The 17,833-nt window shown below is 42.3% G+C and overlaps 1 protein-coding gene across 1 annotated transcript; it reads left to right on the top strand.

The window, feature by feature from the left end:
- Positions 1 to 3,858: 3,858 nt before the first annotated feature.
- On the top strand, positions 3,859 to 16,679 carry CRABP1 (cellular retinoic acid binding protein 1). Its single transcript, NM_001030539.2, has 4 exons — positions 3,859 to 3,983; positions 4,326 to 4,504; positions 7,226 to 7,339; positions 16,352 to 16,679. Exons 1-4 carry the CDS (start codon positions 3,914 to 3,916, stop codon positions 16,400 to 16,402), a joined length of 414 nt encoding a protein of 137 aa, NP_001025710.1. The 5' UTR covers positions 3,859 to 3,913; the 3' UTR covers positions 16,403 to 16,679.
- Positions 16,680 to 17,833: the final 1,154 nt, after the last annotated feature.

Below are 17,833 nucleotides of genomic sequence, written 5' to 3'. Positions count from 1 at the left end.
GAAAATAAAATTTATTGTTTACTCTGAGCCTTGTGTGGCTTCACAGTGGTCAGTCAATAACCTCAAGGGGATAGTTTTGGTCACATTACTGGTCACTTATTTGGATGGATGATGAAGTGCCCTGGTCCCATCTGTACATATATTACTTTCTTTTGTCTTAGTGACACTGTTGGAAAGATTAATTAGGTCCATCTGCAGGGGAAGATCAGCCTTGGGGGATTCAGGTGAATAAAATAAATGCCAAGGGGAAAAAACTGCTGACGGGGTGTTTTGGAAATCAAACTGTTTTCCATCCCATGAATGGGAAAATTACATAAAGAAGGGGCTTGAAAGAAAAGTGTAACTACCATTTAGTTTGGTTATTTCTGCATGACCTGATACATATCTGCTGCTGTAGGGTAAGAATCTATGGTAAGGGTTAAAGTCCATGGACAGTATTCTCGGCTGTGTAAATTGGTATAGCATTCAGATTGTAGTGGAGCTACCCTCACTTTATGATGGCATGGATTTGAGTTACTTCTGTCATAGTGATCATTATCTCTGTCCTTCATTTGCGTGATCCAAGATGTGAAGTAAGCTAATCAGAATTCCTATTGTCTCCTCTTTTTATATTCTAACTGTGCTATATTCATTGTGGCTCTTGCATCCCACCTCGTTTTTCTTTTCTCTTGACTTTGTTTATGCTTCTTTTCATATTTTTCCTTGTCTCTTTCTTCTCCTCTAAAAATAATTGATCTAACTGATATGATCAGAGCTTTTAAAATAGAATCTCAGCCCTTACTGGCCTTAATATTCTTCTTATTATATGTGTAATGAATTGGTGTAACTGGTACATAAGCCATCTGAAATTTATTGCAATTTAAGTTCTATCTCCTTCTGTTGCTGTATCAGTTGAAGAGTGGCCTTGTGTACCACAGTGCAATGGGGTTACAATCCCAGTATTCACATACAGTGGAAAATAGAAAAGAAGAAAAGAAACCCACACGTTTTACTCACTGAAAGTTCACTGCCTTAAGGACCTGGAATGTAAGAGTTGTTCTGCTTTTAAACTTTTCTTGGAGCAAAGTTAGATTCTTTATGAGATTGCAGCTCAACTCCTGCTGACTTCATAAATGAATTGGTAAATGCAGAAGAATGAGAGGGAATATTTTTGAAATGGAATGGGAAACCATAAATGATTAAAAAAAAAAAAAGAGAGAAGATGCATACAGGAAGGATAACATGGAAGAATGTAGGTGATTAACTCAATTATTTCATATATATGAACTTCTGGTTACAAGGAAAATATTAGCTCTGGAAATATGTGGACCTGCTTCTAGCCCTGTGCTAGCAGCAGTGACCCTGAGTCTCACAGAGGCATGGTTCTGTGTGTGCTTGAATTTTGGGGTCTAATTCTAAAGAGCTGCTGAGCCCAGTCTGCAGCACTAGAAGGAAAGCCTCTCTGTGAGTAATAAGGTGAGAATGCATACACACTGTCAGACAACACCACTTAGACACCCAAGAATGTACTGTATAGGTGGACTGGTGACTCACAGTCTTTAGGCAAGATTATAAACTAAATAAAAATGTAGTTTGATTTAAATGTATTTGAGCTGACTAGCTCAATCTGCTGACCTTGCAGAGGAGAGCCTTTGCCACCTGCAGGCTCTTGTTTCTCCTAGCTTGCCACACTTCTTAAATGAAGGGTATTCTGAAGCTTCTCTCCTGGTCAGCATGAGGTAGGTCACACCACAGTCCAATACCTCAAAAACTGGTCCTACCTCTTAAAAACACCCTCACAGATAATGTCTCCTGGAATACTTCTTGGTCAGGTCAGTGGTGCAGCAAAAAAAAAAAAAAAAGAGCAGTAGTGGAAATTAAGTGGTTCTTTAAAGACCAAAATGCCCCCCTTCAAGTCTTCAGGGCCAATTTATTTTCTTAGGTAGACATAAATGGTTCCTACCCAGTTTCTGCTGCACTTGCTTATTATCATAATACCTCTGTCCTGCAGATGCTGCATTGCTTCCACTGGGGTCCACGTGTCCTTATTTGTGGGGTTCTGGAAGCAAGCCTGGACTGTGGCAGTATGCTTTCAGTGGTGTAACTGGCAAGCTGAAGCTGAGGTCGCTCTGTAGGGAGTTTCAGCACTGCTTTGTGTAGCAATACACAGATCTGGTGCAGGCTTGTTGGGCCTGCAGCTTTTCCCTGATAAGATTTGAGCCCACCTGCCATGGAGGTATCATCTGTGTCTGCTTTGTGGGTTTTTTTTTCCCCTGGTGTTTTTATTATTATTATTACCGGCAATTGTGAGTTTTGTGTGAGTTTTTTGCATTCCCTTTTTTGGGGGGATGCATTTAATTTTGTTTTAATTTTGAGGTGACTGGAAATCTCTGAACAAATGATTTCAGATGGAGAATCTCTTCTCATTTACTCTACAAAATGAGAGATGCCTTATGCCCAGATTTGGTTTCTTTGTTTTTTTCCAGAGGAAACTGACACTGAAAACAGATATTTCCCACCCAAATTCTCATTTCTTGGGGAAAAAAAAATACATTTTCCATCAGAATATGTCAGATACAGGGCTGTGCCAGGTCTCCAGGGTGTCCTAAAGAGACAGGGGAAAAAATTCAGTAGAAAAAGAATGACGGCCAACAGAGAAATATTTGGTTCTAGTTCTGCCTTACTGCAGACCAGCTCTTCCTGGGTTGAAAAATGAGAGCGAATTTCACTCAATAGAAACTGCAGAGCCCTTCCTGACAGATGGCTGCAGTAAGTCCCAGATCTGCACATTTTAGACATACCTCAAGGAACGGGCTTGTCGTTTCACAGAGAGTGAAACAAGTGACGAATGGCTGTGCATGTACCATGGAGCTGGCTCAGCAAAGGGTTTCCTATCATTAAAATACATCTGGCTCTGTTCTGAGTGGGAAATCCCAGCCCTCTGAATCTTAGAGTATTTCCTTATGCACAACGGCACCAGAAATAGTCCATGTGTCTTAACCCATCAAATCCTGTTCCTCTTAATCGTGTGGGTAAATCAGCTGCACTGAGGAACTTCAGTCCAGCACCTCTGGCCTAAAACTGGGGGATTCCAAGCAAAGGCAATAGAAATGATCATGAAAATGCAGCGAGGCACAGATGGGTGCTCACAGCTGCAGCATGCCGGTATTAATTTAAAACAGCGGGATGAGGCTTGGTGTGCTTCTCTATGAATCACTATGACTGCAACGGGCCCTGCTCCTTGGGATGCGCGTGGAACGCCTTGCAGCCCCCCCAGCTCTATCCTCTACCTGCAGCCGAGCAATGCTCGGAGCTGTGACTACGGAAGTGCGCGGGCTTTGCACGTGCCGCTGCCCTTCGCCTTGCTCAAACGGGCGGGCTCGGATTGGGGCAGCCGCGGCTTCCTCGCCGCAGCCGCCTGCCCTGGGCAGGGCCGTGTCCCCCGGCACCCCTTTGGTGGGGGCCGTCTGTGTTAGCGGTGCTGGGGATGTGCTCACCCCGGGCTCCGAAGCTGGCACGGGTGTGCGGGCTGTGCCCGGACAGCTCGGGCGCAGCGTGCGATCGTGTGCTTCCGCGCCTCGGCCCAGCGAGGCTGGGAGCGGTGCGCCGTGAGCCCTGAGACTCCTCTCACTTGTGTTTCTCTCCCTCTGTCATCGAGTCCTCGGTGCCCAGCGCAGCGGTTGGACAAGTGGCAGCCGGGCGGCCCCAGGAGGACCGCGGAGCAGGGAGTGATGGATGGATGGGGGGCTGCAAGGACGGACAGACGGAAGGCTGGGAGGGGGAACGGCAGCCTGGCGGCGTGCGCTGCTCCCAGGGGAAGGGCCGGGGGCCGGTGGGTGTGACCCGCGCTCCCCTCCGCCGCCGCGGTCCGCCCCGCTCACTCGGTGCCCGAGCCGCAGACGAGCAGCATCGCGTCCCCGCCGCCCGCCCCGCCATGCCTAACTTCGCCGGCACCTGGAAGATGAGGAGCAGCGAGAATTTCGACGAGCTCCTCAAAGCGCTGGGTGAGCTCGGGACGGCGGGCGGGTTGGGGCAACGAACCGATGGAAGGGGCGCCGGGCAGCCTGAGCAGCGCGGTGCCCGGTGCCCCCGGGAGGGCTCGGGGCTGCGGCACGGGGAAGGCTGCGAGCCCTGCTCGGGGATCGCGGGGGCGGGCAGGGCGCGCTCTGCTCCTCACCTGTAAGGGCCGGCGGTCCTGTCCGGGTGCACAGCCGCCCTGCTCTGCCCGGAGCCGCGGCTTCTCCGCGCGGGGCTGCAGCGCTGCCTTTACGCCCTCTGCCCCGAGCCGGACTGGTGCTGGGTGAGCTTGGCGACCTCAAGCTCTGCTTCCTCCCCGCTTCGCCCAGGTGTCAACGCCATGCTCAGGAAGGTGGCGGTGGCGGCCGCCTCCAAACCCCACGTGGAGATCCGCCAGGACGGGGACCAGTTCTACATCAAAACTTCCACCACTGTCCGCACCACGGAAATCAACTTCAAAATCGGGGAGAGCTTCGAGGAGGAGACGGTGGATGGCCGAAAATGCAGGGTAAGTGGAGAATTGTGTGTACGGTGTCTGTTTGTGTGTGCACCTTTAGAGGCACAGACCTGCTGCCCCGGCTGTGAGAGCCAGTGTGTCTGCCCAGCTTCCTTACCAAACTCATCTTTAGGTGGGATTAACACATCTGCCGTCCTCCACCTTCTTCCTCCTAGAAACAGAGGGGGGTGGGGGGCCATGGTGATTGCAGCTCACCTCATCCAACATTCTCTGGCGTGCAGGACAGAGCAAAGCTGAAATCTGAAGGTAACGGAGCATGACAGGGCTCGAGGGCACAGCTGAGTATCTGCTTGCCAGCTCCCTGCCTGGCAGGGTTTTGTCCAGCTCTCTGCCTCCCTCTCTCTTGGAGACCTCATCCACAGCGAAGGCTCTCCCTGGTCTCTCTCCTCGGTGTGAACGTGGGGAGCACTGGAGTGAGAGACACCTCAAGAGTCAGGATTTAGTGCACAAACTTGACATAACTGTTGCCCTAAAATCAGTTGGACAACTTCACAAGCAGTCCATATTGGTTGTTTTGGGCTGAAATTATCTGTCAATCCTTTGTAAGTGCACGTTTTCAGATTGCTGGTTGGGTAAATCTTTAGCAGTGTAGGACAGACTTCCAGACAGAGTTACACCAGCCACAGTAACACCATCTCCTTACACAGAACTGCATCAGAGGGAGCGTTTGGGGTTTGATTCTCTGTGTGAGCCCCTGTTCCTCTACCCTTTGTAAGCCACTTCAGTGGCTGTGGGAAGGATATAATACTGTTAAGTCAGCAGGATCTGATCCTGGCTTCTTGCTGATGTAGGTCCGTGGGATCAAGGGTACTGGAGAACTGGGTTTTGGTCAGTGCTGTCTTTCTCCCTCTTTAAAACAAGTTAACAAAAGATGAGTGTGTAATCCTTTACCCAGGTACTTGACCCACTGACATTTATAAGATTGCCTGAGAAAGGTATGCGAGTAAAGAGTATAGAAATGTCCCAGATAAAGAATATGGTTTTTATGATAGCTTGTGGTGGTGCAACAGCCTATTAGCCAAACTGTAATCTCTGCTGATTCTTGGGCCAGCTTCTGAGACCGTTCGAACAATTAAAAAATCAGAGTAAACTTAACATCTTCAGTGCAATTGTTGTGAATTTAAATTTTTGACCAAGAGAGGCAGGTATTGGAATATGGTGAATACTTGAAACAATCCCCTTCACCTCCAGAATGAGTTCTCATATATTTAACAGTTTGTTCAGGAAGTGTTGCTGGCTGTTAATTTATCTTGCTCAGCAAAAGTAGTTTTTTTCATGTATAATTCATTCACAGTAAATGTGACCTGCTTTCTAGAGGAGGATTTATTGCTGCAGATGGAAAAACAATAATTATGGCTGTAAGCTTTGCAGGTTGGAAAAGTCTGAAAGAAATGTGTTTTGTGAAGTAGTAAATTTTTTCCATGTGTTGTGAAATTATTTATAGTCCAGTCTCAGGAATTAGTTGTACTGTTGGATATATATATAGCCAAGATGTGGCCACGGAGCAGAAATTGACAAATAATAAAATAATATTTCAGGATATATCTTGCAATACCTGGCAAAAATGCTAACTGGTGATAGGTTGTGATACACTTCATGGGGTGGAGGGTTTTGTTCTGCCAGCTAACTTGATCCATTGTTCATACAAACAAAGAGGAGCCCAATGCAGCTCACTGAAAGGCATAGCTCCTATAACTGCCACTTGAGGAGGCTTGTTGGCTCAAAAACCTGTTGTTTTGGAATAAATATATAAAGTGAACAGCTAATTTTAGATCAAAGGAAAGGGTTTTTTTAATTTTTCCCCCTCAGATCGTCTGGGAAGCGTTAACTGGATACTGTGCATACATATGTGCACACGTTTGTATATAATCACAGACTAATGAATGTCTCCCATGTGCTAGTTGTAAAGCAATTACTCATGCATTCATTACAGGGCATCCTTCTGAACAGCTGTTCCATTGCCCCATAGAATAATAGTTCAGTGCTAGAACGAAAAGCAGCAGAAAGTCAGGGCTAAACAAAATCCTATATTTTCTTAACTTGTTTTTCAGCGGTTTCATAGTCATTATTCAAATGCTTTGGTATTTTCAATCACCAGACCTAGAGCCTTAAAAAAGAAATATCACAAACATTGGAATTCTAACAAAGTTCCTATAATGGAGCTGTAGCTGTGATTTATTCTGGGTTGTTAGCGCAGTGTCTGCTTAACATACAGTTAACTTGGCTCGGTGCCACATAGCATGGAAGGTTATAAGTGGCAAATACTGCATTATTTATCACCACAAAATGATACATAGGACTCTTGATGCTTTTACTCTGAGGGGACTTGCTAGGGATAAGTAATATGTCACATCAAACCACGTGTACCGAGGTCTTTGGGAATGCGGGCACTGTATTATCATGTTTCTAAACAATAGTTTTCAACATCAAGCATTTCATGAAAACGGCTTTTGAGTTTGGAAACAAGTGCTGATTTATATTGAAAAGACACATCTACAGTCACTTTGCTATTATATACTTATTAAAAAAAACCAACCTTACAACTTAATTTTGATTTCATCACTTTGCACTGATGTCTTTTCCCTTTGCCTTTATCTGTATTGCACTCCTTTCCTGCAGCAGTTAGTCTTACTGCTGCTCATTGTTGTCTCTCTGCTTCATGCTGCTGGAGTATATAATTAATGCTATTCCTAATGGTTTTCTTGCCTGCAGAGTTTGGCCACCTGGGAGAATGAAAACAAGATCTATTGCAAACAAACTCTTATTGAGGGAGATGGTCCTAAAACATACTGGACTCGAGAATTAGCTAATGATGAGCTGATTTTGGTAAGAACCTCTAACCCTACCAATGCGTGCACCGTGTTAACAGCTTTTTGTTGCTATGTAGCATGGCTTACTACTTTTCTTAAACCTATCCTGAAAAACTGCCATTTTCATAGTTCTCTGCAGTACAATTCGCACGTCAAATCTTTTCTTTTTCTTATTTTATTTATTTAAGAAAAACCCACAAATTTATGCAGGTTCTCACTTGCGTTTTACTGCTGTATCTTTCACCATGTTTTTACTGGTAGAATAATCATAAGTGGGCCACTTCTGCTCTCTACGTCCACAGAAACACCAAAGAGTTTGTTTGATTTATTGCAGATTTTCTCTGGTGAGAGAGAGATCAAAGCATTTGACCTCATTTCTGGAGAACCTTCTTTTTATAAGCATGTGTTTAATGTGACGCTTCTTATACACAGGCACATGGTGTATAGGAGACATGTGGCATGTTGTTAGTATGCTCTAATCTCGTTCTGTTTATGAAAAACACACAATTCCTTCCCTATCTCTGCCACCACCCGCTATTCCTTGATCATCTCTCAATCCAGTTCAGAGCTGCCCTCGTGAGTTTGCTACAAATATGCACATTTGCACATTCGCTGTCAGCCAACATCCCCCCACTCCTGTGTGACCTTCCATATGGCAGCAGGGTTACTTCAAGCATTTGCAGTAGCACCTCTGCAACTGCCTCTCCATTTATGCCATGAATTATGAGCAGTTTCTTTATTTATGTTGTACTTACTTCTGTTAGAGCTGAGTTCACTCTAGCGTATATTTCCTGAGTAATCCATCCACATACATTAATTAAATGACATCCAGAACTGAATGTAGACACAATTTTTCTGAGTTACATGTAATGCAGTTCAGCTCAAGTTCAGAATCTTTTATTCTGTATGTTCTTTCAAGTGAATTCTGGATAAATCAGTTGGCTGAACTGTTGTGCCTCATTGGTTTGGGCATGGAAGAGATGCTGCTGGAGCAACAAGTAAGAAAACATCAAACAGGGGGTTTTATTCCAGGCTATCAGACTAATTAAACTCCTGCAATTTAAAAAACAAACAACCTCCCCAGCGCTTCTCTAAAGCAGTTGGAGCTCTGTTTTTAATACTGCAAACAAAAGCAGGACCCAAACCTAGCCAAGTATAAATAGAAAGCTTTTAAAGTATTACTGTTATCCCTGACTCCTTGGAACTGTTCATCCACCCCTTATGAGAAGGAGTACGCTGGTAACGAAATGGAACTGGTGTTTGCTGAATTAATACTATAATTCTGGTTCATTTACTTTGAATTAATCACTGGAATTCTTTATATCATCCCAAAAGTTCAGGAGGCAAAGTACTTTGAATTCTGCTTCATCTTTATATATAGCGTACTGAGTAAAATGAATTCTCAACTTTAATTTTTCCAGCTTTCTCATACAGTTTTGTAGTTTATTACTTTAACAACAAACTAGTGAGGCAGTTGTTAAGGAAATTTCAAGCAAAAAAGCCATTCAAAGCAAAGCAAGAAAGGCAATCATAACACATTTCCCTCCTGGAATCAACAACGTGAACTTACCCAGCTGGGGTAGAAGAGTGAGCCTGGTCACAAAAGCAGAGCAGTACAAAGATTACAAAGCCATCTAGCATTTTGTTTGTTTGTTTGTTTTCCTGTTGAGCTTTTCTGAACTAATTCTCTTTCAGATTAGGATGTACATTAGAAGAAACTCCTCCCTATTAGTATTTTCAGTTATAGGACCAGTAACAACTTCTGAGAAGTGATTTTACTGGTTCATTTCATTGCCACTAAAATATACACCTTCTTTCTAATCTGTATATGTCTATATTCAACTTTCTGCCATTACATATTACGTGTATTGAAGAATCCAAATAATATTCCTAACATTTATTTTTGTGAATACTGATGAAGCCACCTCTTAGAAGAGCCTTCCTTTTGTTAGGCTAAATCACTCAAGCCCTTCAACATAAACAAGTTAGTTTTGGATCATTCTTTCAGTGCTTCTGTAAGCCCTTCTAATTTATCTATTTCCTTTCTAACCTATGAACGCCAGAATCACATGTGCTATTCTGCCATCAATCATACTAGCACCTGATGCAGTAGCAACTTCATCTCCCTACTCTTACCTGAAATTCTTCTGATATATACGCAAAGGCTTTCTTAATTAGTTTTTGGAAACTCACACTCTGCTAATCATGATCCCAGGTAATTTTCCTGGTTTCTGATTCCCCAGACTGACTCCTTTCTCCTTGCCAGCAAGCTGGGATTATGTTTTGGTAGGATTTTACTGTGGCCATTGTGAAAACATAGTGTTTGCTTCCAGGTGGTTGAGATCATTCTCCCTGTTTTCCACTATTTAATATGGTATGCAGTTCCATTCTTCTGCCTCTTTTCTGAAGCGTAATGGCCTACTTTGCTTCAATAAATATTACTTAGTCCTCAAGACATAAAATTTCAAGTCTCTTACAATATTTGATGGGATTTACTATCCAAATCTTTTAAATACATGAGTCAGGGTGTTCAAAATCTTCCGACACCCTGAAGCTCAGTAATGAGGTGTTTCTAAGAGTAATTGTAGTGAGTGTGAGGTCTCTGCTTCATTTGGAGAAGTTGAGGTCGCCAAAATGAATCCATGTGGGAAGCTTTGTGTTTGAAGGAAGACAGAAGAGGGCAAGGGAAGCTCAAGTTTTCTTTCCTGTCACCCCTAATTTTAGAAGCCCGGAATATTCTATCCAGACCATTCTCTTTAAAGGCTAAACTACTCATAGAGTTGGCATGAGGTGCATCTCTTGACTATGACAGGGAGCAAAGTAGGAATAGGAACTCTAAGTGGGAAATTTTGGGATCCCTTTTGAGCTTTTGCCTCTCAACTGTGTTGGCATTCATCATCTCTCTGGGGTTTAACTTTACCTCATGCTTAGAAATCCTCCTTGTGTCTTGGTCTGTAGCTCCTCATGTGTGTCTGACTTCCTCCAAAATGAGATCACAGTGAGAAGAGAACTGTCACTATCTTCCCCCCTCTTTCTTCCTTGATCATCCCAGCTATTTTGGGGATCCTTAGGACCCAAAATTCACTCTTATGCAGTTTTGCTCCCTGCATCAATTCAAATATTTAACAGTTCCCATTTTCACACTTCTTTAACTTACCCAAGAAATATTTTCTCATCCTTCACAGGGAGACCCTGTGATGTAGCAGTTTAAGAACTCTGTAAAGCTGATACTTCTCACATCCTCTGCTCCTGCTTCTCCAGCCAAAGAATTCTTTCAAGAAGTCATCATTCTCTTTCCTAGCTATTAATGCATTTGGAGAAGAAATCAATAAAACTCATATACTTTCTGCAAAAAGTTGCAGTAAGGAATCTAAACTGTGTTAGACTTCTGAGGCATTAATGGAAAATAGGCTTAAGGCAATAGGTAAGGGCTGAGGAATGAGTTTTACTCTGCTAATAGTAGCTGCATAAATCTTGGTGCTTAGCTACATAATTTTTAATCTAATGTGCTACATGGCTTAGGGGGTCCATTAGATTATGACATTTTCCAAGTGGATGTGTTTTTCTTTCCAACGCAGCATGTTAAATAAAAAGCATTTATTATCGCATATTAAAAAAAACCACAAATCAGTGTTGAATTGTTATGACTATCATAGATGTAAAATAGAAACCTTATTACTATATAATTATCAGTCTTCTGGATCATGTCAGAAGATTTTTCTTGTGTTCTTCAAAGATATTCCCCTGAAGCAGTATGATGGTCTTTCATGGCACATCGTGTCCTCTGGTACATAGATGCTGGGAACAAACTATTCAGTTAGCAAAAGTTTCCTTTATTTCAGGTGCCAGTTATGTTCCCCTTTACTTCTCCTGAACTGCTTGCAGCCTGGGGAATGAGATGACTCTTATTAGTAGCATAAATAATATTTGGCTTGTAGAATGGGAGATGTAGGTCTCATAAGTCCCATAGTCTCCCATAAGTCCCACTAGAAGAGTCCTTTTAGCAGAGTGAGGGATTTATGACCAAGCTCTGCTTTATAAAAAAGGTGCTGCAAACGTGCAAGAACATTACAACTGCTTTCATCAGTGATGTTAATGATGATCTCATCTGATGCACTAGCCAGGATGGCAGTGCTGCATTTTTAGAAGTAGCGAATAATCCAGGTTAAAAAAGGAATGTGCAGGCAAAGGAGGATGATAAGGATAGATTCCCATCAAAGTCCAGATTTGCTTGTTCTGACTGTATCTTTAGACTTTATTGGATGTCAAGTCTATAATGCATAGATATCCTTGTTTACAACTCAACTCAGAGGCAACTTCAATTAGCACTTGGGCAATCGAGACTGGAATCTAACACAAAAGTATGTATTTGATTTACCTGTCTGAAAAGTAAGATCTGGGATTTAGGCTATTCTAACATCTTTTTCTATCCCTTTTCTTTTATAGTCATTAATATTTTTGCTCTTGCTGTGTGTTTTAATCAGGGACACTAATGAGCTATCAATCACTTGTGTAAGTCAGAACAAAAGGTCTGCTCTTAAAAAGTTAAGGGATGCTGCTTCTGAATGTTAGGTATTCAAATGAGAAACATTTATATTTTTACTTTATCTGCCTCAGTGCTTTCATAGCTGCTCATGCCTCTGTAGATTTTGATTTAACCTATAACACAAACATTTTAAAGTGGATGGTTACTGAAGAGGATCTTTAAAAACAGCCTTAGACCACATTTGACACAGTTCATGTATCACACAGGGGTTCTCAGAATCAATTATTCCAAGGGTCAAAGATCAGCACATTAGGGGGAGTTCAAGCATGGTTTGTGTTCTCCTTTTCCTTCCCAGAAAAATCATGACATAGTTGATTAAAACTGGTGAACTGTGGAGTCCAGATGAGTGAGTGAACATTTTTAAATGATGTTGCTGGCTTCTAAAGTTAAACATAGCAGGTGAGAAGTGCAGATTTGGAAATATATTTTTCAGCTGAATGCTGAGATCTGTGATGTGCCTAAACCTTGTATCAAATAATGTTAAACTCCCTAAGTAGTTTAAGCTGTTTTTTAAAGTTCTGGAGGAATTATCTTAAACACAATCAGTTATCAAAAGGAGGGACACCTCATAGAGGTCACGGGGGGTTTTTGCTGCTGAACTCACTAAAAGCAGCCTTGATAAAAATTCTGAGACCCGTAATTATGCACACATATGTGTTGCATTTACCTAGTGCTTTACTTTAGTATTTACCCCGAGGAGATTTAGAAAGGGAACTGGTAGACCTGCAGCCCTTGCTCACTAGTACAACTTGATCTGGGGCATGTCCCAAACACGTAAGCAGAGAAAGAAGCCAAAGCTATCTGTATGGTGGATGCATCTGATCCTGTGGATAGCCTTGTTTAATATCAGTTGCAGCTTAGATGGTTGCTGGGAACTGGCTTAAAAGACTATATTCTTATCTCTGCCATTCATTTGCTGCATTACTCTGAGGCAACTGTATAATACAGCAGTTCTCAAATACAGATACCTTGATAAATGACCTGATTTTACATGGTCTTGTCCTGCAGAAAGTGAAGTTATATGTTAGGTAGCTTGTTAGTAGCATCCGAGTTTGACAGTGAGGGCTGCATCCTCTGTGACTATGTTCCCCAAACAATCAATCTCCTTGAAAGATTATGGGACTCAGGAGGAGAAAGGAAATAGACAATATGGCTTTCTTGTGAAGATTTATGTTTTTATGCTGTATAACATTAGTTTATCATCACGGACAAAGTGTCATCAGTCTAGAGATTTATAGACACTTTTATCTTGTTCAGGGAGTGTTGCCTCTGTGAGTGTACACCTGGAAGTCTGCACGTGCAAAGCCTTTTCTGGGGATGGAAAGTGCTGTTCATTTATGTAGCATCTTCTCCATTTATTTGCTGATGTATTCCCTCTCTCTTTGTAAGTGGTGGCTCTGCAGGTTGGTCAGTCGTGAGCAGAGAATGGGAGTTTTGCACACACTGACGGAAGTGATCTTTCCCAGCTGATTGCTTCAGTGACAGTTTTCCTGGTTGTACTGTCTGCTCCACATATCACGAAGGTTCTGCAGGAAATGTTTGAAAAGAAGGCCTTTACAAAGCAGATTGACTCATACAATAATATATACTGCCCTGTAATTTTCATTTAGCCTCTAATGATGTCAGCAGCCATGAAACCTTGAGTGAACTGGAACAGATCGATCTGTTGGATTATCCCCTTGTGCAGCACTTTCTTTGCAGTGCCCTTCTGGACTCTTTTAGCCACAAATTATGACAAGCAAAGTGAAGAAAACTCTTCTGTAATTTACAATCCTCTGTAAATTGCACATTTAAAATCCTGTTTTAGATTTAGATAGAAGCCTTTTAGCATTTTGTAAGATGAGTGGATTCTTTGCAGTCTGATGGGATTGCAGTGTTTGAAAATCCTGCATCTTCTCATTAGTTTTGAATTCAGCTAGGTGGTGTTGCACTCCTTTGAGTTGATCTGGTGAAATTTCACTACCAATTAGCCAGGATTACTCTCTCTGCTTATTATGAAGTTCTACTCCTTTCAGTCATGGAAGTCCATAAAGTCTGCTTGTTCTGACAGGAGCTAGTGCTTCATTCCACTCTAGAGTTGGACACACAAATACCGAATTTATCCCTGAATATAAGGATGTAAGTGTGAAGGATGTAAGATTAACAGCCTTTTGTTTTGCATCTTTCCCTGTGCTTGGGCCCAGCTGTTCATTAGACTTTTCTGTGATTAACCACAAGAAAAGGAATGCAGCAAGTTTGAATATGTTCCTCTTTGCATGGCTCAGCAACATGGAGTTTTATCAGCAATGCTTGAAAGTTAGATTAAGATAGGGAAACTCCTTTTACGTAAGTCCACATTTAAACCACGTACATAGCAATGACAGTCACAGCCATTTCTTCACGCGCTCTGGCATGGAAATAAGAGCAGTAAGGACCCAAACTTCACTATGCTTAGCAGTGCCTGATTGTACCACAGGAAGGCAATCACTGTCAGTGACTTTCTAGTCTACACAAAATCTCAAGCTCTGCATGGTCTTCATTCTGACTTCCTCTCTCTGGCAAAGCTCCTGCTAAAGTAGTTGCATGTTTGTGTATAATTTTGGAGATGCCAAAGGAAGCCAAAGTCAGGGTGTTCGCAGCTGCTGCTGTGGGCAGTAGGGGACTGCTACATCCTTTAATGTTCATTTTCAGACATTTTCATGTTAAAAATGTATATAAAGATTAATATGATCAGCTCTTTTTGTGCATAAAAACAAAGCCTTTATCTGTGTCATTTCTCACCATCCAAAATACTAAAAGGCTTTTTCCCTCAGTAAAGTGAATAAAATATGTGCCAGAGGCAGTTTCAAAGCCAAATCCTTGTGAAGAAATATTGGCCAAAGCAAGCATAGGAAGCATTAAAACAAATAAAGTCCAGCTGAATTTTCATAACACTCTGGGGTAGGTCTTAATTATATTTTTCAGTGAGACACTGGCAGTTGTTACAGCCAAGCATCCCATCTCACAGCTTGTTAGCAGTGAGCTTGAAACTGGCGATGTCAGTGTAGCTGAGCATTTAATGTGCCTGTAGCTCTTTTGCAGGCAATATTTCCTCATTCTTGGATGCTTATTTCCTTTATGTTTAATTGCTTGCTTTAATTTCAGCCTAAAGACATGAAGTTACATAAAATGATTTGGTGTTTAGGTGGCTTTCTGAGGCAGCTGCCACAATCTCTGTCATGCCTTAATGTCCTGATAATCTGTACTGCAATATTACTGCTGTAGAGAATAGCCTTCTAAGTACAGTACTACAGAATGATTAAAAAAAAAATAACACAGGCTTTCAGATGCGTATCTAAAACTCTGCCTCCGTTCTTATTACACCATATAGCACCAACTCTAGTAAGTGGAAAATCCAAGTATGCTGAGGCACCGAATCTGGCATGAGAAATAGGATGATCGTAGAATCAGCGAATAACCCAAGTTGGAAGAGACCCATAAGGATCACTGAGTCGAACTCCTGACTCCACACAGGACCACCCAAAAATCAGTCCATATGTTTGAGATCATTAAATAGATGCTTCCTGAACTCTGGCAAGCTGGCTGCCAAGACCACTGCCCTGGGCAGCCTGTTCAGTGCCTGCCTGTCCTCTTGGTGAAGAACCTTTTCCTGATCCCCAGCCTGACCCTTCCCTATTGCAGCCTTATGCCATTCCCTTGGGTTCTGTTGCTGGCCACCGAAGAGAGTAAATTAGCCCCTGCTCCAATGGTAATGAAACATGGTCTGTATTAAGTCAACGGCTCTCAGATGTGTAGTGATGAAGCATTTGTGAGATCTCACAGTTTTTGTCACGTGAAATGGGTTCGATCTCCACTACATTTTTGTCCATTATATGCCCTCGTTTCAGACCCCTGCTTAGCTAACTAATTAACTGGTAAAAGTCAACGTATCCTGGAAGGAGGCTGTGATTGACTCTGCCCACATTACAGCATGGGAGAGAAGGTTTCAATAGCCAAGCGTGGTGTGTCAACATCTTGCAGCAGGGTTATGTTCACAGGTTGTTCTTATACACTCACCAACGTTGCTTCACTGGCTTCATTTGAACTACTCTGATTTACACCTGCAAATATCAAAGAATACCTTTTTAACGTGCCATCCAGTCTGATTGCACCCCCAGCATTTCCAGTTCAAAGTGTTGCAATTGTTACTAAATATAACAGCAGTACATACCAAATTCTTTTTCTTTTCTCATGTTTATTTATAAATGCATGCCAAGAAACTATAGAAGGAGGGAATTTCTGGGTCATTTATCATTCTGACAAAATTCATGGTGCCTGGGAAAAGAGGTCACCTGCAGTGCATTTCTTGTTCACAATCATTCCTTTCTTTACTTTCATCTGTCAAAGACATAGGAAATTGTATTTCTACTGTAGCTCTATCTACTATAGTGAAAGTAACTTTAAAAATGATGTTAAGTGTTTACTGGTTCCATTTTTTCTGATTGATTTCTTTTTCTCTTCCAGACCTTTGGTGCTGATGATGTTGTGTGCACAAGAATTTATGTAAGAGAGTAAAAACATCCATTTACTTGTCACCTGGGATGAGGTGGAGAGCTGTGGAAAGCCCCAGTAGAATGAGTATTTGTGTGTGCTGTTACTAATGCGGTGTTGTATGTGACCGTGTGTGTTATATCTGAATCCATATCCTGTTAAGTGTATTCTACTTTATGTTTCATCACAGATGTTACTCCTTTCTCACTTTTATGCAGTCATTTTTTTGCATCTGCTTTGTATTCTGTAGTTGTCATTTGCAATGGTTTTACCAATTATTAAACTTATTGGGCATAACTCACAGCTGTTTTGGGGTGTTTTTAATAGAAAACCCAGCAGTCCTCTGATTAGGATTGAAGCACTTCTTCACTTCTTTGGAAGTCAGTGTGGAATTTCCGTGCTGTTGGCCAGCCTTTTGCAAGGCCTTTCACAGAGCTGCAGGTTGTGTTCTCAAATCCAGACATCTGCTTCTTTCCTTCTTCCTGACCTGTCACTGTGCAGGGGGCATTGAGGAACGAGTCCTGTGGTCTCTGGGTCTGTGATTCAGCTGAATGAGACAAGTCAAGGAGAGCTCTTTGCTCTCTTTCTGGTTGCATCTCTGAAGGATGATCAAGGAGAAAAGCCGTTTTTCTTTTTTTGAACTGGCAGAGGTTTGCTTCCCCTGTAGAAATTCTCGCTAACCAAGTACAAAGCACAGCTGTATTTACAGGACAAATAATACTGTGATCATAACTATTGCTTACTGTCATCACACAAAACATATCAGACCTGATCAGAGAGCCAGGAGAATCTGGTAGACTTTACTCGTGTTGGTTATAAAAAATATAAAGCTGGGGAAAGCTGCTTTTCTCCTATCTTCTCACCTGTGACAGGGAAGACATTACTCTGATGGACCAGGAACTCGCCTGCTCTTCAGTGTTTGAATATCTACAGCTAGACAGTAGGAGCACTACTTATTTCAGTGCAGTCTCCAAGCTCATCTGATCAATTTACAGCTTTCCAAAAATCATTTATCTGCTTCATGTCATTCAATCATAGCAGACTGTGAAACAGTTTAGAGGGAGCGCAGTGTATGTCTCATTCACTGAACTGCGAGATCCAAATCTCGGTTGTCTTGGGACATTTATGGCAAACAAATGACTTTGCCTCTTCATGACTCACAAAGCTATGCAGAGGAATCCCCTCAACAGGATTCTTCAGTTGCTGTGGAGAAAATAGCTACCTGTTCTGTGTATCACATTTTGATCTATAGCAGCACAACAGGAGAGAAAAGGAGGATGTTTTCTGTCTCCTCTGCTCTCTGACAGGTCACACCTTCTTCATCTAGGATTAGCACACAGTATATGATATTGCAGCTGAAAAGGAGGATCTCTTCCTTCCACGCTTCAACCTTCAGCCAAACCCTATTTCCAAGATCTTGTCTCATTTGGTACCAATTAAAAGCGCTGCATGACA

The sequence above is a fragment of the Gallus gallus genome, chromosome 10, assembly GCF_016699485.2.
Source record: "Gallus gallus isolate bGalGal1 chromosome 10, bGalGal1.mat.broiler.GRCg7b, whole genome shotgun sequence".
NCBI lineage: Eukaryota > Metazoa > Chordata > Aves > Galliformes > Phasianidae > Gallus > Gallus gallus.
This window is presented reverse-complemented; position numbering and strand designations above follow the sequence as displayed.